The following is a 27,048-nucleotide window of genomic DNA, read 5'->3' as shown; positions in this document are numbered from 1 at the left end:
ACTAAGGAAATTAACACTTTCTGGAGCCATGTGCAAGCATTTTTTCAGAGGTAGACATACTGCTCCCATACGACCCCTCTCCCTGCATATTTTACAAAATGTACCATGTAAACAACATTCCAGGTACAACTCTGTGATCTGGAGAGACTCCTGTCCAGAGGGGAGGAGCAGCCAGCTGTAGGAAGCAACATCTTAGAAACCAGTAAAAATGTTTTTTTCTCAAAGAGCTTCATGTAGCTCACATCTGAATGCTACCTTAGTCAACTGATAAATATAAAATCCTCTATAATTTTTCAGTACTTCATACAAAAAGACATAAATAAAAATATGACAAGTATTGGTATACCTGTCACACAGTTTAAGAAATAAAACATTGCCAACCTGTTATCTTCTTGTGAGTATGGCTCCCTGGTCACTTTCTCCTCTCTTCTGCATCAATGGTAACCACCTGAATTTGGTATTTACAATTTCCATGCATTCCTTTATATTTTTACACATATATCTGTATTCTTAAGAGTCTGTTGTATTTTAAAAGTTTGTATAAGTGATACAAAACTTTTAAATAAACCACACTGCATAGGAAAAATTTAAATGTCTCCAGTGCAAAAGACAGTCTTTACTTTTCAAACTTACATAATGCAGTATTTTGGTTCAAAGCTTGTGTGACTTCCAAATTAGTTACGTGTTCAAAAATTAAAATGCTGGAGAGAGCAGAGCGAAAAGAAGGATGGGTAGTAATAACGATATTTATGTTTTGCCTTATTTATTTGCCATTCTGAGAACCTAGAACCTCATTCATGCTAGGCAAGTGCTCTATCACTGAATGATATCTCCAGCCCCGTGTTTTGCCTTTTTCAATCTCAGCAAAGCCTATATATTTTACAAATTATCATCTCAATTGTGGAAAGTAAACCAAACTTGCTTCTAAATAACTCTGTATCCCAATTGTTTCCACTTTGGAAATATTTACTTTCCAAAGAAAAGCATTCTTTTTTTATTTTTTAATTTTTTAGTACTTTAGGGGTATCAAATGGTTCAAGAAGAATTCTACTCTATGAATTAGGAGATTTGGAAATAAAAAGGTGTACTCCTCTCATTTTCCAATTACAAATGACACCAACAGTGTGATAGAGTGTTCCTGAGTTCCTAAAGATGATCACAATCACCGCAGACTGCAGGGTTCCTGTACTAGAGTTTTCCACTCCTTCCATCAAGTGGTAGGATTATTCACACCATGGTCCTTATTTTGATAAAGAAAATGGAGCCATGGAAATGAATAGAAATGCAATTTATAAGGCTAAATTTTAGAAGATCTTGTAACTTACATTGTTTTGCAAACTTGGAAGTTCTGGGAAGAGAGGGGAATGATGTCCCAGCCAACAGTCCAGTTTTGCCCATGCCTAGCCAACCAGCTAGCTATATGCAGCCACAAGGGAGCTCAGATAAGAGGAACAGAAGAATTGCTCAAATCCATTAAATCATGAGAAATAACAAATCATTATTACTTTAATCCCCCATAGTTTGATGTGGTTACAATGAAGCAATAAGTAATGGAAAGACTAATATGTCAATGAGTCTGTGCTATGGGTTTGACATATTTGCGCCATAAGTAAAGTCATAAGAAAATTTCCACAAAAGTCTTACTGGTACTGTGTCATAGTAAAACTGAACATTTTTATGATTCTTGGAGTGCCATTCCCACCCAACTCAGTCCTCTGAGATATGTCAAGTATAAGTGAAGGACTTCACATTGGATGAAAAATTTTAAATGACACTTATTGTTAAGTGTCTGGGGAATCCTGGCATACTCTGATGATAAACATTGTTCATAATTGCCACATGGAGTTCATAATCCATGAACATAATTTCCAGAAGAACAGAAGTAGATGAATATTATATCTGAGCTATTTCAATTAAAGTTCTTAGATGAAAGAGAATTCAAAGCTAGGAAGAGTAGTATAAGAAAATGATTTAGCAGTATTCAATGAAATGAGAAACTATAGTCTGGCAGGAAGAAGTGGGATAGCATTTTATGTTGGGAACAACAGGAAAAGATAAAGGGAACTTGCCCTTTTTAGGAAATGAGTGGGAGGAACAGTTGAAATAATAATATAGGATCCCAATGTGGTGGCACACACCTGTTATCAAAGTACTTCAAAGGTGGGGAGGCAGGAAGATGGAGAGTCTGAGGGAAGTCTTGCTTACAGAGTGAGACCCTGTTTCACATACAAAAAAAGTAATATATGGCTATTAGCACTCTTTTATTTGCAAGTAACTGAAACAAAATCAAATGGGCTCAACAAACAAAGAAATGTAATTTCCTGGATTCTAAAATATAGGACTTCTGCAGTGACTTGATCCAGGCACAATGGAATCACCAGGACGGAGTCTGTCTCTCTTCATCTTCTGGCCAGTGAACTCACCTGGTAGGTAGCCTGCTTGATGAAATAGTAGGCTTATGCCAGTACCACCAGCAGCCCCAGCTGGAGAATTCCACCTGAGACCCAGAATTGATCTTATTGTCCATCTCTACACTTTTTTTTGGGGGGGGGGCAGGACTGAGGTTTGAACTCAGGGCTTCCCACTTGCAAAGATGGTGCTCCACCACTTGACCCACACCTCCAGTCCTGCCCATCTCTTTAAATATCAGTGTGTGAGGATGTTGCTGTTGGTGGTGGTGTTGCAATGCTCTGACCTGCCAGTCAGTTCACATGCCAAGCACTTGAACCCAGGAATTAGTCTCATCCAAGCCATATGTCTTGAGAGTCTGAGAGGGGTGTTTTCCAAGAGAAGGTCAGAGTGATAGTTCAAGAAGGATTAAAATGTGGCTCAATAGGGAACGTTTTTTAAAAGGAAAAGCATTACCTATAATTGATGTACTTTTAATAAAGTAATGCTTATATTTTAAACATCTCTAGGCTGAGACATAAAACAAAGCAACTTCTATCTTGACTTAGCAGCTTCAAGAAATAGGTTGTACCTATAAAGAAGTGAGTTTCCTATTTCTTACTATGGAGGTAATAGATCTGTCTAGGGAACCACTCTTAGAAGATTAAAAAACTTATCTAAAAAATACACTTATTTGAAATTCTACAACATTCTTAACGAAAAAAATATTATCTGCATAGTTACATTAAATGGCTTCTGGAATACATTACCACTAATGATGCTAATAGAGTTAGTCCAGATGCAAACTATAAAAACATCCATTATCTTTTGTCCTTGAAGGAACTTCAAAAATGGCTCTTTTTTTGTTCTAGGAAGCCTTCTAATGCAATACTATAATCTCTTTTATTTTGTAAACTGCTCCATAGAACCTTAATATCTCACAAAACTTTCAGAAATGACTCTAAAAATATATTCCATCATTTTAAAACTTTTTTTCCTGTGTCCCAATTTTACACATGATTGATTTAACAAATGCCAAGATAGTCAAACCTGATTTTTATTTTTCTTCCTAGCTTGTTTGCAGCCTATAGATATTAGGTAGCACCATATACAACAAACATATTTTGTAAAAGAAATTAAGTTTCCATTATTGGTGATAAATAAAAGTTGAAAATAAGTTTTATTGAATATCAGAGTTAGGTTAGCTTAGAAAGTCAGAATAACTGCAGTGATAAGGCATCTAATTAGAATATTCTGGGTCTCAAGTTAATAAAAAAAGCAAAAGTGCTACAAAAAAGATGTTCATTAAAAATTAGTTGTTGGTAAGGTAGGCAAGAGCATGGTGACAGGAAAGTATACATAATTAAAGCCCAGCAATAGCTACATCTCAAAGATAAGGGATATTATAACGTAAACTTTTGTTACTTTTGAGAGACTGCATGAGAAGTATTTTGAATCTAGTAAATACAATGCCTTTATTTTCCTATATGTAATTTGTAGGTCACAAGCTTTTTTGGCTTTGACAAGAAGTATATAATCTAGGGTTCCCCAGCTTATATACCAGAGAGAAAGAGATACAGTAAGATGAGTATGTTAGAGGTTTACTATAAGGAATCAGTTCATGTGACTACAGAGGCTGTCAAGTCCAAAATCTTCAGGGAAGGCTGGCAGCCTGCAGAACAGGGAAAGCCAATGCTGTAGCTGTTGTCTGAAGGTTGGTGGGCTGGAGAGCCAGTGTCCCAACATGAGTCCTGAGGCAGGATCTCATGTGCTGGGGAGACCAGAAAAGTCAGTGTTGCAAATGAAGTTCAAAGGCAGTATCCTCTGTCTTGCTATGAGGAAGCCAGTCTTTTTTGTTCTCTGTGAGCCTTCAAATGTTTGGATGAGGCCCAACCACATTGTGGAGATCAATCTACTTTACCCAAAATTCACCAATTTAAATATTTTGTTTGTTTGATTGAGACTAGGTCTCACTTTGTTTGCCCAGGCTGAAAGTAAATTTCTAGCCTCAGGAGGTCCTCCCACCTGAGCCTCCCCAACTAACTGGGATTATAGCATGTGCCACCATGCATGGCTCAATTGAAATGGCAATCTCACTGAAACATACCCCGCAGAAAAATCCAGAATTATGTTTCAGTCAAATTGACAAATAAAACCAACCATCAAGTCCACCATTTGTCAAGTTTCAGGAACAGAAAGCAAAAAACTTTGCTAGTAAGTCACTAAGGGTAATGGTTAGTGGTGCCACTCCCATTGCCACTCCTTGGCTCCTGTACCTGTGAATTCTGTCTAGGTGGAAAATAGCACCAGGATTGGACACTGAGGCATATACAGCCTCCCGGAAAACCTTGCCCCAGGCTACAAGGTATTGCCACCTTGCTGAAGCTATAACTGAGTCTTCAAAAGGATATTCCCCCATTCTATCATGCCAGCTGCTCTAAGATGGTAAGGGAAAATGTTAAGACCAGTAAATTTCATTTGAGCCCATTTGCTGTGAAGTGACATCCTTGATCAGAAGCAATGGCATGTGGTACAACATGACAGTGGAAAAGGTATTTTGTAACTACAGATTGTGGTTTTGGCAAAGCATTACATGCAGGGAAGTCATATTCATACCGAGTAAGTGTCTATTCCATAAAAACCAAAACACTACTTCCTCCATGACGGAAGTGGTCTAATGCAACCAACTTGCCACCAGGTATGGTTTGGTTTCAAAATAGCTTGGAATCCTACATGGTTATTTAGGATATGTTTACTGGCTATACAATAGTGAAGAACCAATATGGTTTAGGGAAAATTAACTTTTCTATATGCTAAGCACAGGACATTCCATAGCTTGGCCTAATTTTACTCTAAATAAGTTTTAATTATCATTTGGAGAAATTTTCCGGCTCGCTACTCTGTGTTTAATGTTGACCTTAAATTCTTAGGACAGACATTAGCCCAAACAGATCTGTTGGTTATCAGATGGTGCTGACACATGGGCCACTTCTAGGCATTAGAGGAGGTGGTCAGTAGTATGCAGGGAAGTATAGGCCAGGGAGGGGGAAATGCCCAAATAAGTGGGTGATTTTAAAGTAGCTCAATATTATGTTATTAAAAAACATTTTACACATTTCAGCAGCTACTTTTTTTCCCCTTAGTTTTCAAAATGCTTTATACCTATTGTCTAAATAACTTTAGTTCTGTTCCAGGCAGGCAGATTCACATGGTATAAAAACCTCTGTCACTACATATAGCTTTAGAGGGCAAGTATCAGAGGCTGCCAAAGAACAAATGGCCCTCTTTGTCTTTTTAATCAAGAAGTCCTAGTTTTAGGAGGAAATCCCGAGTTATTATCCTTCTGTATAACTATGCCAGCTATGTTTCCCATGAAGGTTAGTGTCAGTTTAATGGGAATACAAATCTAGTGCCTTTCACTAACATTGACTTCATAGTATGAATGCCATATTTCAATTAAGTAATTAAAACTTGTTGAAATGAAATATCAATTTTAAATTGCCATAATTCAAAATAAAGTGTCATATATAATTGAAAAACAGACTAGGAAAAGATGGAAAGAGAAGAGTTTGTGAAAGGGATGATAAATCTGCAAGTAATAAAATGACTTCAAAGTAGATGGAAAATTAAGAAAAAATAAAACTTCCTTTAAAAACATTACTTAATTTGTAAAACTTGGATCTTAATAGTCTTGCCTTGTACTGGGGATAGGCCAAGCAGTAGATAATCTCCAATATTTGTTCAACAAATATTTATTGACTATCTACTGTGTGCCAAGTACTACTCTAAGCCCTGGCAATGTAGCAGTGTATAAAACAAAGTCTTTGTCCTTAAATAGCTTAAAATTATAGATAGTTAGATACAAATGAATACATATTATTCAAGTAGTTATAAGTGCTCTAAATAAAAATCTTGTTGGTTGTAAGGGTAGTGGTTGCTGTGTAGAGGGGAACAAGCCATATTTTTTTCTTATAGTACTGGTGGTCAAACTCAAGGCCTCTCACTTGCTAGGCAAGTGCTCTACCACTGAACTATATTCCAGTTCAGCATATGCCATTTTATTTTGGATAGTCAATACAGGATTCTCTGCATAGGCAATATTTTATGCAGAGACTTGACGAAAATGAGAACTAGAGTGGTGATGTTCTATCGGGAAAAGCATTCTAAGCAGAGGATTTCAACAAGGAGCATAGTGCATAGTTGGGGAGACAAGAGCTTACAGGTAGGTAGGGTAAGGGCTTTAGCTTTCATTCTGGAGGAATTTAAGCACAGAAATAGCACCATCTGGCTAATTTTAAAAGGAGCATTATTTCTGTGAAGATTAGGTTTTAAGGAAACAGGATAAACATCAGAGATTGGATGTAATAATCTATCAATAGTCTTATTTTGTAGTATTTCATTGTGAGGTTGAGATCTATTTGTATGCATTAGGAAAACACTAACACTAATCACAGTAACATTATGGTCTTTTGTTTTCCACATTTTTGAAGTTTATATATTATATCAGCTAGCTTTCCATCACCATATTGATACAAGGTCTACTTTGGCTCATAGTTTTGGGGATTCCAGTCTGTAATCAGTAGGCCCAATCGCTTTGCACCTGTGGTGAGCCAGGACACATGGTGGGAACATGTGAGGGAGCAAAATGGGAACCAAAAGAAAAGAGGAAAGGACTTAGGGTCCCGTATCCCATTCAAAGGTATGCTCCCAGGGACCTAAACAGCCCCTACTAAACTTCATTTCATGAAAATGAAAACACAACTTGTCAGAATCATTGGGATACAGAGAAGGCAGGACTAAAAGGATAGTTTTATAGCTATAAGTGCCTATATTTAAAGAGAGAGGTGAAAAGGGAGAGAGTAAGAGAGAGAGAGAGAGAGAGAGAGAGCAAGAGAGGGGCCTAAAAATCTAATGATGCATCTCAAGTTCTGAGAAAAACAAGAATAAGCCAAACTCAAAATTAGTATAAGAAATAATAAAGATCAGGGTGGAAATCAATGAAATGAAGATTAATACAAAGGATCAATGAAAAAAAGAATTGTTTCAAAGAATGAAACAATGAACAAAGATAAATAAGACTGAAAAAGCCACAGTCAAACTAATCAAAAGAAAGGGAAGACCCTAATTCATAAAACTAGAGACAAAAAGGGCATCACAATAGATATCACTGAAATCTAAAGGATTATTAGGGAATATTTTGAAATAAATTGGAAAATCTAGCAGAAATGGAAAAATTTCTAGATACATATATAACCTACCAAAATTGAATCTAGAGGATATAAATAACCTAAACAGATTGACACGAGCAATGAAATTAAAGCAGAAATAAAGTCTCCCAGCAAAGAGAAGCCCAGGACTGAATAGATTCATTATTAACTCTACCAGACCATTAAAAAGAATGAACACCAATGCTCCTCAAACCATTCTATACAGTAGAAAAGAAAGGACCACTTCAAACTCATTCTATGAAGCCAGTATCACTCTGTTACCACAACCAGAAAAGGACACAAGAAAAGTACAGACTTACTATTTTCATGTACATAGACACAAAAAAAATCCTCAAAAAATATTTGTAAGTGAAATTCAGCAACATATTAAAAAAATCATATGCTACTACTGAGTTGGCTTCATTCCAGGAAAGCAAAGATGGCTCAACATATGCAAATCAATAGATGTAATACATACAGCCCATATAATAAGGACAAAAATCACATCACCATTTCAATAGACATAGAAAAAGCCTTTGACAAAATGTAGCATCATTTCATGATAAAAGCTATGAATAACCATAAATAGAGGCATATACCTCAACATAACAAAGGTTATATACAACAAATCCATAGCCAACATTGTAATGAATGGGGATAAACTGAAAGCATTTCCTCTAAAATCAGGAATGAGATAAGGTATGCACTTTCTCTACTCTTATTCAATATGGTGCTTGAATTATTATATTAGCCAGAGCAATAAGACAATAGAAAGAAGTTAAAGGGCTACAAATAGGAAAGAAAAAGGTAAAATTGAGACAATACTCAGAAATGATATGATCCTATACTTGAATGACCCTAAAAGACTCTACTAATTAGATCTGATAAACACTTTCAGCAAAGTAGTAGGATACAAAAATCAACATAAAAAATAGCTTTTCTACACACCAATAATAAACATGTTGAGAAAGAAATCAGGAAAATGATCTTATTCCCAATAGTCTTAAACAAAACAAAGTAATAATTAAAAAACAAGGAACAAATCTAACCAGAGATGACAGACCTGTACAATGAAAACTACAAAATAACAAAGAAACTGAAGATACTAGAAGTTGAAAAGACATGTTACATTCATAGATAAACAAATTCAATATTTTTTAAATAGCCATATTATAAAAAGTATTCTATACATTTAATGCAATCCCCACAAAAATTCTAATTACATTCTTCACAGAAATAGCACAAATAATCCTTAAATTATATGAAAGACTCTAAATAGTCAAAGCAATCCTAAGCACAAAAGAGCAATGCTGGAGGTATTACAATACTAGCTTTCAAATTATACCACAGAGCAATAGAAATAAAACGAGTATGGTACTGGCCCCAAAACAGACATACAGATCAATGAAGTGAAATAGAGGGCCCAGAAATAAACCCACACAGCTACAGCCATCTGATTCTTGACAAAGATGCCAAAAATATAAGTTGGAGAAAAGAAAACCTCATCATCAAATCATGCTGGGAAAATTGGATAACCACATGTGGAAGATTAAAACTAGATCCCTACTTTTCACCCCATACAGAAATTAAAATGCAACAAAGGCCTTAATGTAAGAGTGAAAACTTTAAAACTACTAGAGGAAACCATAGGGAAAATAACTTCGAGATATAGGTACAGGCAATGACTTTCTGAATAGGATTCCAATTGCTCAGGGTCTAGCAAAAATTGACAACTGGGATTACATCAAATTAAAAACTTCTGCACTGCAAAGGAAACAATGACCAGAGAGAAGAAACAGCATACAGAATGGGAGGAAATTTTTGCAAGCTATTCATCTGACAAGAGATTAATACCCAGAATATGTAAAGAACTCAAAAAAATTAAACACCAAAAAAAAATTCAACCAATGAATGGCCAAATTAACTAAGCAGTTCTCCAAAGAAGTCCAAATGTCCATAAACACTCAACATCTTTAGCCATAAAGGAAATACAAAACAAAACTACACTGAGATTGCATCTCACTCCCATCAGGTGACTACTATCAAGAAAACCCAGAACAACACATACTGGTGAGGATGTGGGGACAAAGGAACCCTTACACACTGTTGGTCAGTGTAAATTAACCCATCCACTATGGAAATCAGTATGGAGGTTCTTCAAAAAACTAAAAATGGTACTACCAATAGTGCCTCACTACTATAATCCTTGCTGCCCAGGAGGCAGAGATCAAGAGGATCCCGGTTCGAAGCCAACTCAGGCAAATAGTTTGTGAGACCCTATCTCAAAAAAACCCTTCACAAAAATAGGTCTGGTGGAGTAGCTCAAGGTGAAGGCCCTGAGTTCAAGCCCCAGTACTGCAAAAAAAGATAAATAAATAAGATTTGAATAAACAAGACATACTATTTGGGAAGAGGAATGGGACCAGGATGAGAAAGGGAACAACAGAAGATAATGGGTGGTGAATATGATCAAAATACATTATATGTATGTATGAAAAATGTCATAATAAAATTTACTATTTTGTATAATCGATATATGCTAAAAAAGAAATAACCAGAAAAAAATTTAAATGTAGTTTTATGGGTGATATTTAGTACCAGATTTTCCAAGGGTTTGCAGAGACTAGAAAGTTACGTTTTATACGGTCTTCCAGGTTATTCTTAGAAATAATGATATATAAGGTTGGTGGAGTAGCTCAAGTGCTTGAGTGACTGCTTAGCAAGTGTGAGGCCCTGAGCCCCTACTGCCCCCTCGAAAAACCCAATGATACAAGCAAACCTCAGAAAAACAAGAGTATTTTAGTGATCTCAATGTTTTAAAGACTGGTTAGGTTGAATATAAGATTAAAACCAAAGGACTGTCATCTAGTATTTTGTCTCAAACCAGTATTTAATAAGGTGGGATATGAATAAGAGAAAATTAAAATTCCATTGCACTGCCATGATACTAATAAAAACAATAAATTAAACTGAAATAAAAATTGAAGAAAATAAGCTTTGCTGCATCAACAAAGCAGCATTAGAATGAAAACTTTATAGTGACAATGACCTCAGAAAGCTTGGGTAGCAACTTTCTTAGTTTACAGATGAAGAAATTGAGACTCAGAGCTAAATAACAGCCAAAAAGTAGCATAGCCCTTTGTGACATTGTTTCTGCTGTTTTTTTGGAGGGGTGGTGGTACTGGAGTTCGAACTCAGGCTTTGTGTTTGCTGGGCAAATTATCTACTGCTTAAGCCATGAGTCCCCCCAGCCCTTTTTGGTTTTAGTTATTTTTCTGACACAGCCTTCTGGGTTTTTTGCCTGGGTTGGCCTGAACCTAGATTTTCCTACTTCGCCTCTGTGTAGATGGTGTGACAGATGATAGATGCATGCCACCACGCCCAGCTATTTTTATTGATTGATTGATTGATTGGTTTTGCCAGGGCTGGCTTTGGTCCAGGATACTCCTAATCTCCACTTTCCAAGTAGCTGGGATTAGGTGTGAGCTACTCCACCAGGTCATGTTTCCCTTCTATGGCTTCCATTGCTACACCACCAATGACCTAGGAACATTTCTACTAGTTTATTTTATTATTTCTCACAGAATTAGGCAATAGTGATATTTGGAAAGATATTTTTATTTTACACACTAAACCAAGAATGAGGGTTCCTCTAAAAATTCCGAGCTGAAACCAATGGTAATTGGTAATAAATCTTTTCTAAAAATTAAGATGTTATTTCCTTTCATACTTTTTTTGTATTTTGGCTACTTATAATGAGTTCAAATATTTGTAATACAGTGTGGTACTACAGAATCATCCAGAATTACTGGTTCTGGGTGTCACTTACAATAAATTGCTACAGAGTCACCTTGCTGTCCAATGGCTGGGTTTGACCACAAAATCTCTGCTCAACGAATGTGAGCAGATTTGAGCACTGCATTCACTCAGAAGCTTTGCAATGCATGTCACATCGCTGCCAGTTCTTATGAGTGCTTTCTGCCACACACAGCACTTGCCATGTCCAGCCTTTTCCCTCAGACTAGGCTATGGATAGAGTAAACCTGAACTTGAGCCAGCCACAGCAGTCAACATGTCAAATGAGTGAGAGAGATATGTTGAATGTCACTGACATTTCTAAAGGTGTTTGTTACTCAGTGTCATCTAATCACAACTAATGTTAAGGAGCCTAAATCAGGACTAAAAATCTGGTACCTGAAGTAGAAAGGTATAAAAAATAAAAATGCTGAGATTCCCAGACCAAGAATCTTTCTTATAAAAATGTGCAAATATCTTATCAATGTGCCTGCAAAAGCTAGTGATAGAGTGTTTATATGCAGTTTAGAGCTCAGTACATGATACATATTTGAATTATGGTCATTTGTGTTTGGAAAATAGGTGCAATGAATCTACATGACAATTTCATAATGTAAAATTGTGCCAACATGCAGAAAGGAAATGTCACAATTTATCTGGGGATATAATTTTCAAAGTCCATGGAAATATAGGGGAATTAAAAAAAATACTATAAGCCTGCAGATTACAATGCTCTATCAATTTATGTGATTTATGCTACATTTACATCTGCAAAAGTAATTTGCTTCTCCTTATAAAGTTTCTCAAAGCTTTTCTTCTTAACACTCTTCATCTTCCTACTTATGGTTATTGAACATGGTTAGAAAATTGTCTTTAACTTTTACTCTTATTACATATCCAATGGTAAAGAGGAATTTCAGAGGTTTTGAAGGACTCCTTTCTTGACTACAGATAGTACCATCACTGGAGGAAAGCTGGCTAGATCTTATTATGCTTCCTTTTCAGAAATTATGAGATCAATGTTTAATAACTTCATCTGGCAGTGGTGACCTACAGCCAGTTCAAAAGAACAAAGTGTGTGAATCTCAACCCGATTCCACTTTAAGTGACTTCACACTGACAGAATATTTGCATGACAAAAATTGAAAAGCAATACAAATCAGGGTTTTGTTATCTGCCATAGAGAGTTGGTTAAACACTTAATGGTGTATCACTAGGCTTAAGAAACTCACCTTTAACATTTGGTGCTTTAATGTTTTAAAAAAATTTTAAAACAGCCCAATTTGGTTTATGAGGAAAGGTTTAAGGGCAGAGAGTTAAAACTGAAGTTAGTAGCAGCTACAGGTTTAGAAGGGCTGAATGCACTGAGGAACGTGGCCAGGAGATGCTCCCAAATCTTGGTAAAATGGAGGCGTCCAGAGTAGGAATCATTTCCTTCTTGGTTTTGGCAAAAGAATTGTATAGACTGGACAACAGAAGACATTTTGAAAGCCAAAGAGAGAATAGTCTTCTAACACTGTAATGGTGTTTTCTCTTTCCAGTGTAATTGCCTATGGTCATACATACATTACTGATAGTGAAGATAACATATACTAGGTACACACATTGTAAGGTTTTTGTTTTGCAAATATTTTTAAGGATTTAGGAATATTTTATTTACTTTGTGTTTTATTGGGTGGAATTATTTTCAGAGATTTTTTTTTGAGATAGTATCTCACTACGTGATTCAGGTTGGCCTTGAACTTGCTATTGTAGCCCAAACTGGACTTGAATTTTAAATCCTTCTGTGTCAACCTCCAAATGCTGGGATTATGGGATTATAGCAGGTGCCACCACACCTGGTTTATTGTTAGGAGTTTTAAAACTAAGTTACCAAGGTTTCAAAAATAGATTATTTACTTGGGTTATCTGTCTGCTAAAATATTACAAGTAAGAATAATGATGTGCCAGAATTTGAGTATTAACAATTCTCTAGCTCTTTTTTTTTGGTGGTACTGGAGTTTGAACTCAGAGCCTCCCACTTGTTAGGCAGTTGTTCTACCACTTGAGCCACAAGTTTTTGTTATAATCTTATCAGCAATTTACAAATATTCCATAGAAATCATTGCAAAAATATAACTTTCCACTAAAAATGATTTAATAAAAATAAACACATGCTTACTAGAAACACTGAATTAGGTATACATTTACAAATATATTCAACTACACATATTTATATAAAGTTCACGTAGCATCTATTTTGGAAAGAAATGATTCTCATATGAAATTATCCCTTTCCTTTATTGATAGCTTTCAGCAAAACAAATGTTAGTAGTTATTGTTAATATACTTTAAAAAATATTAGATATTAAACACTTTAAAAATAATCAATGATCAGAAGGTAATCTTTTACCTTCTACTTTTCTACTTCTACTTTTTTCTATTACTATTTGATAGATAATTGAAATAGTTTATGGGCTAGTACAACATACAAATATTAATTAGAGCAACTTGCCAGTGAAATCCTATATAAAAATATTAAAAATCAAATGGTACAATCAGCCCCTTTAGGCATTCCCAATTAATAATAGTTCTATGAACTATTATTCTAGTTCATAGAATTTTAAGGACACCTAAAGTAAACATGTTTTGAAAATCTAATCCATGAATAAAAATGGAAGGTAGCAAGTGAATCAAAATGAAAAGCAATCATGCTCAGATTTTTTTTTCCTATGCTGAGGATTTAACCCTGGGTATCTTGCTATCATACTCTACACCCCAAGTCCAGAAATACATTTTTAAAATCCTAACAATCCTAACACCAAAGTATTAGTCAACTTTCAACTCTTAATACATAAAAACATTTATTAGAAACAAATTGTGATTCAAAATCTTTAGCAAATTTACTGTTACCCTGGTGAATACCTTTCCTATGTATTAACATACATCATAAATGCTGCTTAGTGGCATTTTCCAAACTGTGCTCTGAAAATCTAGTTTCTAAGAGATGCTGACAGGTATTCCATGGAAGTCTGGGAAACCTTACAAACCTTCACTAACCCAATCTTCACAGTGTCTACAAAGGTCCAGCTCTAAAGACAGCAGCCTAAACTAGGTTAACCTACTCTATAGAATGCTTATTTCACTAGAGTTTTTCCTGGCATGTATCAACTTTGAAAACTGCTCAGTGGGTATTTGTATGAATTCTCTATGCTACGACTCCCTTACTTCAATCTGTAAGCACCTGGCACAAAGCTATCAACATATTTTTGCTGTCAATATATAGACTAGATAGATGAATATCTTACCTTATATAAGTCATTCTATCCTAGTTTACCAATAGTTTGGGCATGACTAAGAACTATGGAACAGCTTAAGAGACAATTAGTAATGAAAGTATTGGTTTTTAGAAAAAGCAAATACATGATACCACGTAAGTAAAAAGAGGAAAACACTGTATCAAACTTGGTGACAAAATTTGCTAACAAACAAATAAGCTTTTAATTTGGAAAAATTACTAAGAATTTAAAAATTACTAAGAATTAAAAATTACTAAGAATTTATTACTTCCTATAGGAAGAAGTAACAGTATAAATTTGGTTTAAAATTTAACTGCAGACTCGTATAATTTTAGTTTAAAATGCATGCAAGCTAATGTCATTTCACAGTGTGTGGATAGATAGTGTTCTGCACATACACCATGGCTCTTCTGCTAGGCTTACCTCATCTAGTTTATGAAGTCTGTGATACAAACCTGTTGTCCTAAACCTTTCATTATATGAAGAAGCATTCTAAAATGATCAGTTTTGAAAGAGAGTTCAGACATTCAAGTTTAGTACTCCAAAGTACAGAGTATCATAGACAACAGAAGTCATTCATTAGACATTGAATATTTTTATGCAAATAAAATATAACATCTTAGTCATTTGATCTGCACTGCTCTTTATTGTAACAGAATTGTTTTATCTTTGGTATATTCTACTCAATTTTTCAGATCATGTAACTTCATTGCTTTTAGAATTTTCCTTATAGTTTTTACAGTTAACTGTTCATTCATTTAAATTACTTTACAAAACACAGAGATGAAAATCTCTCTCTGAGGGGGTAAATTCAATTATGATACATTGTAAGAACTTTTGTAAATCCCACAACTACCCCATCCCAGCACAATAAAAAAGTAAATATTAAAGAATATTTATGAAAAGAAGTCCTACCGAAAATGTTTATTTTGACAGAACTATTTTTCTTTTTCAAAATGTAGTCCAAAAACCCACAAGTAGTATTTTTATGTACAAAATTTTACAATTATTAAGTAGGCAAACATAAATGAGTATACTTTCTGTTGTGCCAAAGAAAAGATATAAACGTTGCCTCTGCTGACATTGAAAAAAATACACAAAAAATTATGATCTATGCTTAACATAAGTGACCCCTAACAGGATTTAGCTATTACCAAAAAACTATTCTGGTAGTTATGGTTTTACAATTGATGCTAGGATTAAATAAGACAATGATTGGCATTTAAAGGTCATTAACAAGATATTCAGGAAAAGTTCTTGAACGGAAGTTTGAGTTTCAAAGGAAGAAGTGCAAATGGCCAAAAAGCACATGAAGTGATGCTCAACATTAAAATTTTATCAAACTACTGTTGAAATGGCTATCATCAAGAACACAAACAACAACAAATGTTGAGGAGGATGTGGGGGGGCGCAAAGAACCCTCATACACTGTTGACAGGAATGTGAAGTAGTACAACCACTATGGACACTATGGAAGCAGTATGCAGACTCCTCAAAAAAACTGAAAATAGAACTACCATATGATCCAGCAATACCACTGCTAGGCATATATCCAAAGGAATTAAGTCAGGATACAATAAAGACATTTGCACACCCATTTTTATTGCAGTATTATTCACAATAGCCACGCCATGAAAACAGCCCATACACCTACAAATATGGATTAAGAAAATGTGAGCTATAGATATATAGACACACACACATACACACATACAATGGAAAATTATTCAGCCATAGTGAGTGAAATTTTGTTGTTCTCAGGTAAATGGTTGGAACTGGAGACCATCCTGTTAAGTGAAGTAAGCCAGGTTCAGACAGACTAAGGTCACATGTTTTGTCTCATGTGTGGAGGATAGATCCAAATACAAATACAGTCATTAAAACACACACACACACACACACACACACACACATACACACATACAAACATGTCTCCAAAAGTGGGGCTATTAGAAGAGACTAAGGAAGAAAGAAAAGACAAATAATGTTGAAAAATACCACATCAGTGTAGGTGCAAGACACAAGGAAATACACTGAAAACTCTTGAACAATATGGGGTAGAGGCAAAAGGATAAGGAAGCATAATGAGGGAATTAGACTGATTAATATATTTACAGGCAAAATACCAAGGCAAAACCCCACTGAACAATGGATAGACACTTAATGCAGTACAGAATGAGAAACAGGTCATGTTAAGGGGAAGTACTAGCGGGTAAATGGAGAGGATAAAGGAGGGTAAATATGGTTGTTGATGTATTTTCTACACACGTATAAATATGGAACTTTGAGACCATTTTAAGAAGGAGGGGGGGAGAGGGAGAATAAAGGAAGAGATGAACCAAACTGGGGAAATCTATAGGAAATGAAACCCCCTATAGAACTATTATGTATTAATAAAAACATTTAAGAAATAAAAAGTTCCTCTGACATAGCAATTATTGAATGTGCTAAAACAAGAGAAAACATAGTATGACAAACGTGATAAATGGCTTTGAAAATAAAATTAGTCTGTTAGTAATAGGCATCCTTTAATTAGTCAAGTAAAGGAAAGCCAAACTTCCATAGTATTCATGGTAGCCAAATGCAATTTTTACTGCCTCTCCTGGCTTAGTTTTATTCCACTTGCAATTATGAGTTTTTAAGCTTCAGTTAACTTGTGGGAAATACACACACACACAAAAACAACAACAAAACCCAAACTTTTGCAATCAGTTTTTCTTTTATACATGTTGGCTTAAAACTAAGCACACCACAGTAAAGAAAGGACATTGTCTATATTGTATATTTAAAGATCTTATTTCAGAGCAATATACATTGGATCATTTAATTATGCTTTCAAAGAGGGTCAGGGATCTATCTTCCTCTGATAATAGCCTCTAAGAAAATAATTCACCCTAGCAAAACACTAGTAATTATATAGAATTTTAAGTCAGTTATGCAAAATCTGAGGAGTCATTGGCTCAAATTTTAATGCGCAGAGAGACCACATAAATCTTTCTTATGGTAAATGCCTTAGTTTTCTCTAGGACAATAAAATACTGTTCTTCAATTTAAAATCTAAATGGTAAAATGAGAAAGATGATAGCTGATAACAGGTTTGAATGTGCTTAAAAATTAGAAACGGACAAACCTGAATTAACCAACTGACTTGAGAAAACCCTAGGTCAGGGGCTGCAAATTTGGTCCATAAGACAAATCCAGCCTGCTACTTTAGAGCTATTAGAAAATCAGGGGGAAACCAAATTAAGAGCAAAGCAGTATTTTGTAACACATGAAAACTATGTGAAATTCAACTTTCAGTGTCCATAAATAAACTTTTACTGAACAAGGCCCTATCATTCATTTCTGCATTGCCTGTGATGGCTTTCATACCACCACAGCAGTTAAGAAGTGGTCACAGAGATCTATGTGTACTGTCGTTGCTCTGTATTGCTGTTAGGCACAGTACAAATTGCAATGGTGGTTATAACTGCCAGCATTTTAAGTGACACACATATTGTCATACCACGATTTTTTTTATTTTGAATACCAGTGCCCACCCATAATATCAAAACAAGAAAACAAGAGAAAAGTAAACTTCAAATGACATGTTTTAAGGCAAGTAAAGATTATTTTATTATGAAATTAGATGACAAAGTATGGTATTTAGCATGCAATGACACAATGGCTGTTCTCAAAGAATATTTTGCATGTTATAAATTACGACTCATCCCAATATTCTCAATTCATAGTGTTGTAGTCGCTGGTAAACAGAAAATTCCAGATTCTTATATACTACATGGAGGCATCCAGGCAAGATATGCAGATGTTGTGAGGGTGATGATAAAAGGTTAATTATTAAAGGTTAGGGAAGGAGTTACAAAAGGCCATGGTGGAAATCAGCTGAGAGAGTGCTGTCACAAGGTGTTTTGTTTTTTTTTTAACAGAGCATAACTTTATTAATTTTTTTATTATTGTGCTAGGTAGGGGTACATTGTAGCATTTACAAAAGTTCTAACAAGTGTTTTTGAAAGATCAAGCTAACCTGTGGAAGGGGAAAAACCTGAGCAGTTTTGATCACCAACAATCTGCTAGTGGGGAGGGCTTTGATTGGTTCCTGGACTAAAGTGGTGTTTCCTGTGAGGGTGTGATCAATATTCATGCTTCTCTCTGAGGGATAGCGGAGGGCAGAACCACTCTAAGTCTTACAATTTACAACAACAAAGGATGGCACTGGGCTGAGATAAGGAGTCCAGCATGAAATGTGCTGAGAATAAGTTACATGAGGTCTTAGGAGTTTCCATGGCATCATTTCTATGTCCTGATCTGTCTCAATAGGAGTGCAGGGGTTAGAAAATTTAAAACAAGATAAATTATCACTGAACTTACAAAAACAAAAAAATGAAAATAACTGCAACCAAAGTAACTCAACTGACAGTCAAGCAAGGGAAGCCTTTTTACCAATAGCAAACTGTGTTTGATTGCAATAACTGAAGAAACTGGTGGTGGTGGAGTGGAGTCTGTTACCAGACGACTTCCAAATTCTTTGTCTTGGGTGGAGGAATCCATGGTAGGACATGTGGGTGTAAGTGGAGTTTATTAGAAATTAGGGAAGGGAAATACAGGGAAATACAAAATGGGAGCACGGTGGGCACAGGTTGAATCTGGAGGCAGAGAGGGCATGCTTCCCTTCCCAAGTGCTTTTAAAACCTATTTAACCTAAAGAAGGAAAGAACCACAGATTCCCATCCAATGAGTGGGGAGGGGCCTGGGCAGTTCTGGGCCAGGTGAGGGCAGTCCCTGAGCCAGAGTGTGGTTTACCACCTTAAACTTGGAAAGGAGAGATCACACATCATTACCTGGCTCCACTGACCTTTGAGCAAGAGGGAGGGGCTGGGCAGACTCCCATGTACACCTATGTTAATTCTCAGGTCCCCCACCCAACAGGGAGGAAGTTCCCATTCTTTCTAACTTACTGTAATGAAAATGGAGCTCTTAAGGCCAGTCAGGGAGGGGTCTCCATCCCAAACTTTCCCTGTTTTTAATCTGCCTCAAAATGTGTCCATAGTAAACTTGCTTAAGACTATTAGTCTTTTGGCAAGAACAGTTAAAGAATTGGGAACAACATCAATAGTCAATAAAAAAAGGTGGGGGGATGACTATGAGTGGTTTTTCTTGGCTCTTGATGAGTCAACAGATGTTACCGATACTGTCTCGTTATTATTTGATGAGTCAATGTCATGTCAAGGTTGAAGTGACTGAAGTGTTTCTATGAATTGTCTGTATGATACAATTATTGGCAAGAATATTTTCTAAGAAAACATGAATCTCATAACACCTGAAGTGGAATCTGCTAAGATGTATTATAACTGGTGGCAGTAAAAATGTGTGCAGCAAAAAAAAAAAAAAAAAACCACTTAGCTGGTTAAAATTACAAAGCTTATCAAAGTGTAAAGTGTTTAAAAACTATGGTTATTTACTGCATTATTCACTAATAGGTACTCAGTGGAACATATATTTCATTCAATCTTGTGTTACTGAACTATTGCCAATAGTGAATTTCATTTGCTCCCATAGATTTAACCATCAACAGTGCCTTTATCTTTTATCAGATAGAAACTGAATATCCCAATTTGCCTTTCCGCAAAGCAGTTAATTGGCTTAGTGGTAGTAGCTTGAGTTGAGTTTTTGAGTTCAGGGCTGATGCTGAAATTTTTCTGTACAAGAAGAAATGTCCTCACATCTTATGAAAATGAATGTGGGAATTAATTTCACAGTGAATGGTTCTGGCTGCAGACTTATGTTTTGTAACTAATTCATCTAAATACTACACGCAAGATACGTGAAACTCAGTTAAGTTGATGACAATTAACATTATTTGAATCACAAGTAACATGAGGCTGCTTTACAGCTTCCTATGCTATCCAGAGGTAAGAAAACAGTTAAGATCTCCACTCACATAAATTTGTGGTTCAAACTACACTTTCAAAAGCACTGTGGGAGGCTTGATGCAAGTATAAACATTCAGTTTTCAAAAAACATTTAAATATACAAGGAAGGGACTCCTACTTAACCTTCAATTGGAAATAATTCATCTACAGTGTAGCAATATGCTGAAAGGAAAATATCAAGAGAAAAAACAATTAACAATTCTTTCCTTCCCAACCGATGAATAAACTCAACAAGAAATCATGTCCTTAGGGATTAATGAAGTATTTGGTGGTAACTACCTGTGAGGAAAAACATTTTCCAAGATGACACACGTAAAATCTTACTACCAGTCAGCATTGTCAGAGGAATACTTGCTATTTGTTTATATATTTTTGCAGTGCTGGGGATTGAATTTAGTGTCTCATGCACACTAGGCAAGTGCTCTACCACTGAGCTACATCCACAGACCCTAGAATCAATTCTGATGATAGGAAACCTTTGAAACTCAACTAAATGAAAGAGTACCTTTTCTAATGCATTTACTCCTTCTCATTACCACAACCATATTATAAAAAGTCTTCAATTACTGTGTTTTGAATTTTGTCAATAAAAATTTTTCTAGAGCTGGGTGTGGTGGTTCATGCCTGTAATTTCAGGACTCTGGAGGCTGAGGCAGGAGAATCATGAGTTCGAGGCCAACCTGGGCTACAGAGCAAGACCCTATTTCCCCCTCCCCTAAAAAAAATTAAATTGTGGAAATTTGTTTTCTCTCTAAGTTATTTAAGTAGCTACATAACAATCTCAAGTTTGCCTCTTAGTCCTCAAAGCCTCATGTTTTACTATCTGGCTCTTTACAGAAAAGGGTTCCTAACCTCTGCTCTAAAACCAGAAGCCATCTTAGATAGTTAAAAGCATACATTGAATGCACTGCCTCTAAAGCCAGATGGCCTCGGTTTGCATGCTGGCTCTGTCACTAGCAGCTATTTGATCATCAACAAATTCCATCCTCTTTTGCTTCAGTTTCCTCATCTGGAAACAGGGTAGGTGATGGCGTCTACCTTATAGGATCATTGTGAGGACTAAGTGAGTTAGGAAATGCTAAGCACCAGAAACAGTGCCTGGCACAAAGGAAGTATTCACCTCATAAGCTGACATCATACAGTTAAGTTATACTTACCTCTTCAATCAAATAGAGGGCTGGGCGAGACATACTGTGAGTATGACCAGGACAATAATTCTTATATGCATTTTTATGTGGAGGAGACTGTATTAATCTTTCAATATTTTAAATTTCATAATACTGCATTCTTTATAGTCTATAAAAGAATAAACCCAGGAGTACCAGCATAACATTCACTTAAAAATTTGACATGAGAACTCAATAATATATATAAGTAATATATTCTTATTCACTCAATTACTATGTACCAAATGCCTGCTATTTGCCATATGTATAAATTTGCTAGCTTTAAGAACTTTGAAGGAAAAAGTGCTTTCAGAAATGTACTACTGACAGTACCCTCAAAACTTGCCTAAAGGTATATATTAACTGCTAATGTGCTTTTTCTTAAATGAATACATAAGAAATTTTAGAGTACTGTTATCCAAAAAGTGTCTTTTGCAATGAAAGAAATGTTCTACATCCCATGTGCCCAACATGCTACCTACTACCTGGCCTTGTGTGACTACTGAACAGCAGAAATATGGCTAGTGCAGACTGAGAAAATGCATTGTAAGCAAATCTAACTACAATTAAATAGCCAATTGGACAGAATCACTGTAGGGCATATGGATATTAGAATGTAAGATTTTTGCCTTGAATGGAAAATTAATTTTGTTATACCATACAGTTAGTATCAGTTTTCTATTCAAAACAGCCCTATCTTTTAATGTTACGAAAGTTTCTTGAGAACAGAATCAAATCAAATCATTATTTAACAAAAATGTTTTTTGTTTGTTCCTCCCTTCATGCTGCTCCTGAGCAGAAGCTGGATTTTAATTATTTAAGAGGCTGAGGCACAGGAAAAAATATAAATGAAATCCACATCTATGATTTTTATATATAAATAAATATACATATAACTCAGAAGCATCTCTCTCTGGCAATTTTTTAAGGCATCTGCTTAACAGCTAGGAAGCTGTTCCAAACAGGAATTTACCCCTTGTCCTTGATTATTTCTGCATTATTGCATTGGTATTTTCCAATGGTGAAAATGCTGATGCAAGTGGAAAAACTACTCATTTTATAGTTGGACAATTAATGTGTTGGCTTAAATAAAAAAACCTTAGAAGGAAAAACAAGTCTCTTTTCCTCAATAATTTCTCTGTGTGTGTGTGTGTGTGTGTGTGTGTGTGTGTGTGTGTGATGATCAAACCCATGGCCTTGCACATGCCAGGCAAGCATTCTACCTTTGTGCTATATCTCCAGCCTCCAACTCTGTCCCCTATGAAATCCCATACACAAATATTAAAAATCAAATGATACAATCACTTCTGACAATTCTGTATATACCAAACAAAATACTTGCCAGGTCATAAGGCTTAATAAGACATTACATGGAGGTTTGAAAAATCAACTTTATTGTTGTATAAATATCACTTTATTGTTTAAAGTATCCTTTAAAAATAAGTTAAAATGTTTCCATATTATTCTTTCATTAACATATAATTATTAATCAAAGCATACTGCCACTGATTAACACAAGGTAAAAATACTATCAACCACTCACATATTCTTGAAGAAAAGTGCTTGCAATATATTGTGAAAACATTTTTTTACATGTTTACTTGATTCAGTGAACAGTGTTCCTATTTTTCCTTAAAATCTACAAATGTCTCAAATTCTCACTATTATAAAAACTGAACAAAACAAAAAGTGAAACCAACCCCAAAATAAAACCCTACAAAAGCATGTTGATTTGCAATGACAGAGAATATATTAAATCACTGAGTAAAGCTCTTTTTAATGAACACTTTTGGAAAGCTTGCATTGAGTTCTAGCACAGATCTGTTATCAATCTGTGAGCAGAAGGACACATCAAGTAAGGAAAGATCTTTACAAGATTCCAGGAGTTTTCTCAAGGATGCTGGACTTACCATTCTTGTTCCTGTTTAAAAAACAAAACACCATAAACATAACATTTATAAAATGTCCCAATAATGAGTCCCTCTATTATTTATTTGAATACACTAAAAATGATCTTTTAAAACTTTAAAGCATTTAAAAAACACTTCATATTGAAATGGTTCTGTTTATAAAAATAAAAACTGAATGTTGCCAGGTAATTTGGTACCTAGGACCTGAATCTTGCCAATCATCTGCCACCTACCACCTTCATTCTGTTTCAGTCTCTACCTCAGTCTCTTCCAATCAGCTCCTCTCTCAACTTTCCTGCTTTTGTCACCCAATGCAAAAATGGTTTTCACATCTCACTTTCCTTAACCAGATCAAGGGTCAGATTAAGCAGCCATGCCTATAATTCAATCTCTTAATTCCATGCAATATAATTTACTGAGCAACTACTCTGCTAACTGTATTGAGCATCTGTTTTGGGCACTGTAATAAGAAGATGAGTAAAACATATGTGTGCCTTAAGGAACTCATTCACCATGGCTCAAAGCAAATAAATTCAACACAATTTGCTAAGTTTTACAGTGAGCAGCAAGTATAAAATGGTACCACTGGAAGACAGATGATGATGATGAGTTATTTCAGCCCATGTTAAATTTGAAGTGATTATGGGATACTCAGGTAGAAGTTAAATTAAATAAATTATGTAAAGTATGTGATATACAACAGGCACTTAATACATACCAAATATCACTTAATTCTAAGAGATTCTCTGTTATAAAACATACCTTGCTTTAATTACAACTTTTCTGGGGGAAACAATCACGAATCATATCATATATACATATGTACTGGGAGGGGCATTAGGATTTCTAAAATGCTAACCTCAGCTTCATTCTTTGAGGATTCCTTTCAGCTCCCTTCTCTGTCATGGGTTCCAGAGCTGTATCTCTGCTGCCATCCTATCTGTGACTGGTCCCAAGCTAAACCAATCCAGATTCCCCTCAAATTTAAAACTGGGATTCAGCAAGTTGCAGGATAGGAAAAAGAAAAAGAGAAAATAGCTTCCTTGCTTTTTGATGGTTTTCCAGTTCCTTCTAAAGTCTGACCATAGCTTGTTCTCATGGATCTGAGAGATACAACTGTTATCTTCAGTTGTATAAGGAAATAATTCTATTTTCCTTACACAGTACATGCTCATTAAATGTATAATGATGGAAAAAATGAGGGATGATGACTAATTCTCAATACTATCACCCTGATGTGAATCCTCATTTAAATGGATTATTGTAGTAAATTTCTCTGGTTTTGATCTCTTCCTTCTCCAATCCACCTGCCACTTGTTCCAGGTTAATATCCTAAACATGACATTCATTCTAATTAAAATCCTATAACAGCAACTCCTTGTTTAATTTTTTGCAAATTCCTCATCCCAGTTTCAAAACACTCTCCATGAAAGGTGCCATTATACTGAGTCAAATCAGACTATGTACTTTCTGCAGACAGTCTGTATTTTCAACTTTTATACTTTTATATCATGCTGTTTTTTCTGCCCAAAATACCTTCCCTTCTCATTTCCTATCTACTTTTCATGGATATCTTAAAATATCTATCTAAGATTTTAAGTAAAGCTTTTCCTTGTATCTCTAATACTTCCTTTTTCTGGGAGCCATCAAAATGGACTTGCCTCTGGGTTGCATACAGGTACTTATATACTTGCTTTTATCCTTCTTGCTACGTTATAAACTCTTTAAAGGGAAGAACATGTAACTAATCCAGCTTTGTACCGATAAGCAGTTTTTTTCAGTGTGAAGCAGTTATGCCACTTAATACTCATAATCAAACAATGACAAAAAATCACTACTGAATTGGTTAACTAAGAATCCTTATTTTAAAAAAGAGGATTCTAACATTAAGGATACAGAAAACTAAACAGCAACAACATAAGTTAAGAAAATACAGCATAGTGATTAGGAGAATAGACTCTGGTTCAAATCTGGATTGCACCATTTCTAGCTGTGAGCCCCTAGGTCAATCAGCTAATACGAGCCTGTTTCCTCACATGTATTTAATAATAACTACCTCATACAAGGTTGTGAGGATTAAATCAGTTAACGTATATGTAGAACAGTATATAGCACACAATGTTTCTGTTAGTTATTAGTTAACTGTTGATTATTAATGGTCAATGTGCTCTTTATATATGAAACAAGACATTCAAATACATTTGCGTGACTGCTGTCTTCCATCAGTAATTATTTATGGCATAACAGATAAAGATACGTCCTTGCTCTTATGTTCATGAAAGTTACAAAAGTTTTCAAAAAGAGTCATTATTTCTTATTTTTCTTCAATATCTCTGTAAAGTCATTCTTACATTTAATAGGACAAAAGTATGACAACCAACCCAACTGCTCCTCACAACTGGGCTTTTTTAGAATTGGTGTTCCTGACTCCTTTATGGTTCTGTAGAATCTTTCCCAGACACTTGGCACTGCTCATATTCAGTATATGATATTTTATGTCTATTTATTTTTTAGAAGGGAGTTGTTAAATAGATGTTAACCAACAACAGCACTATTCTTCTCTGAATGAAGCTTGGATCCATTTAAAAAGTCCCTGGCCACTTTTCCTTGTTCTTGTGAATTCATGATTTTTTCTTGAACTTCTGAAAATATATCTCACATAAAAGGTCTAGGATAATTCAAAAGGAAAGATAACAAGAAAGGAAAATAAATAAGCAAAGTAAATGGATGTTATATTATAAAAACAAAAACAAAAAAAATTGACCATGGGTCAAAAATCTTCAGTTTGAACCCTTGCTCTGGTTCTTATTAAATGCAGAGAACAACATCCTCACGTACAACTCCAGGATCTGTGAAGAGCAAGTAAAATGCGACACAGATAAAGTATTCAGTCCAAAGTGTACTTATCACAGGCAAGAATTTCTGCTTAAAAGTGGCTTGAAAAAGTAATATGGAAAATACATAAGCAACATCTACAAATGTATCATAAACCTGGATGGGGAGAGATTGCAGTTGAAAGCACAATGCAGGTGTTGAAAATCGTCAAGTTTTCCTTTTGGTGAATGTTTAACAAACAGAGGTACAGAAGTCCTTTATAGACTAATTTACTATTACTAATAGATTACCAGAAACCACAGTTTAAGTGCTACATGAGTGCACAAAATACCAACTGTGTGGGCAACTATGACAATGGTGGCACTGCTGGCACTGCTGTTTAAGGTAAAAAGAGAGTAACAAAATCTCAAAGCATCCTTTGTTTATTGGTGCAATAAAGACACAAGGAATTCAAGAACTGAAAATTTTTCACCAGATCTACCTTGGGGTAGGAACTATTCCTAAAAACTAGAAATAGCAGGAATGGAGATTTCACAATA

At 35.2% G+C, this 27,048-nt stretch overlaps 1 protein-coding gene across 3 annotated transcripts in view; it reads right to left on the bottom strand.

The window, feature by feature from the left end:
- Positions 1–23,137: 23,137 nt before the first annotated feature.
- The window catches only part of Fbxl4 (F-box and leucine rich repeat protein 4), a 64,945-nt gene continuing 61,034 nt past the window's right edge, over positions 23,138–27,048 (bottom strand). For 2 of the 3 annotated variants that reach the window (XM_074077895.1, XM_074077896.1), the window contains exon 9: positions 23,138–23,685. In XM_074077895.1, the coding sequence (XP_073933996.1) occupies positions 23,522–23,685 (164 nt within the window). In that variant the 3' untranslated portion in view covers positions 23,138–23,521. The other variant, XM_074077897.1, reaches the window with a different exon arrangement.

The sequence above is a fragment of the Castor canadensis genome, chromosome 1 (genome assembly GCF_047511655.1).
Source record: "Castor canadensis chromosome 1, mCasCan1.hap1v2, whole genome shotgun sequence".
Taxonomy (NCBI): Eukaryota; Metazoa; Chordata; class Mammalia; order Rodentia; family Castoridae; genus Castor; species Castor canadensis.
The sequence above is the reverse complement of the archived record's forward strand: the minus strand, read 5'-3'. Positions and strand labels throughout refer to the sequence as shown.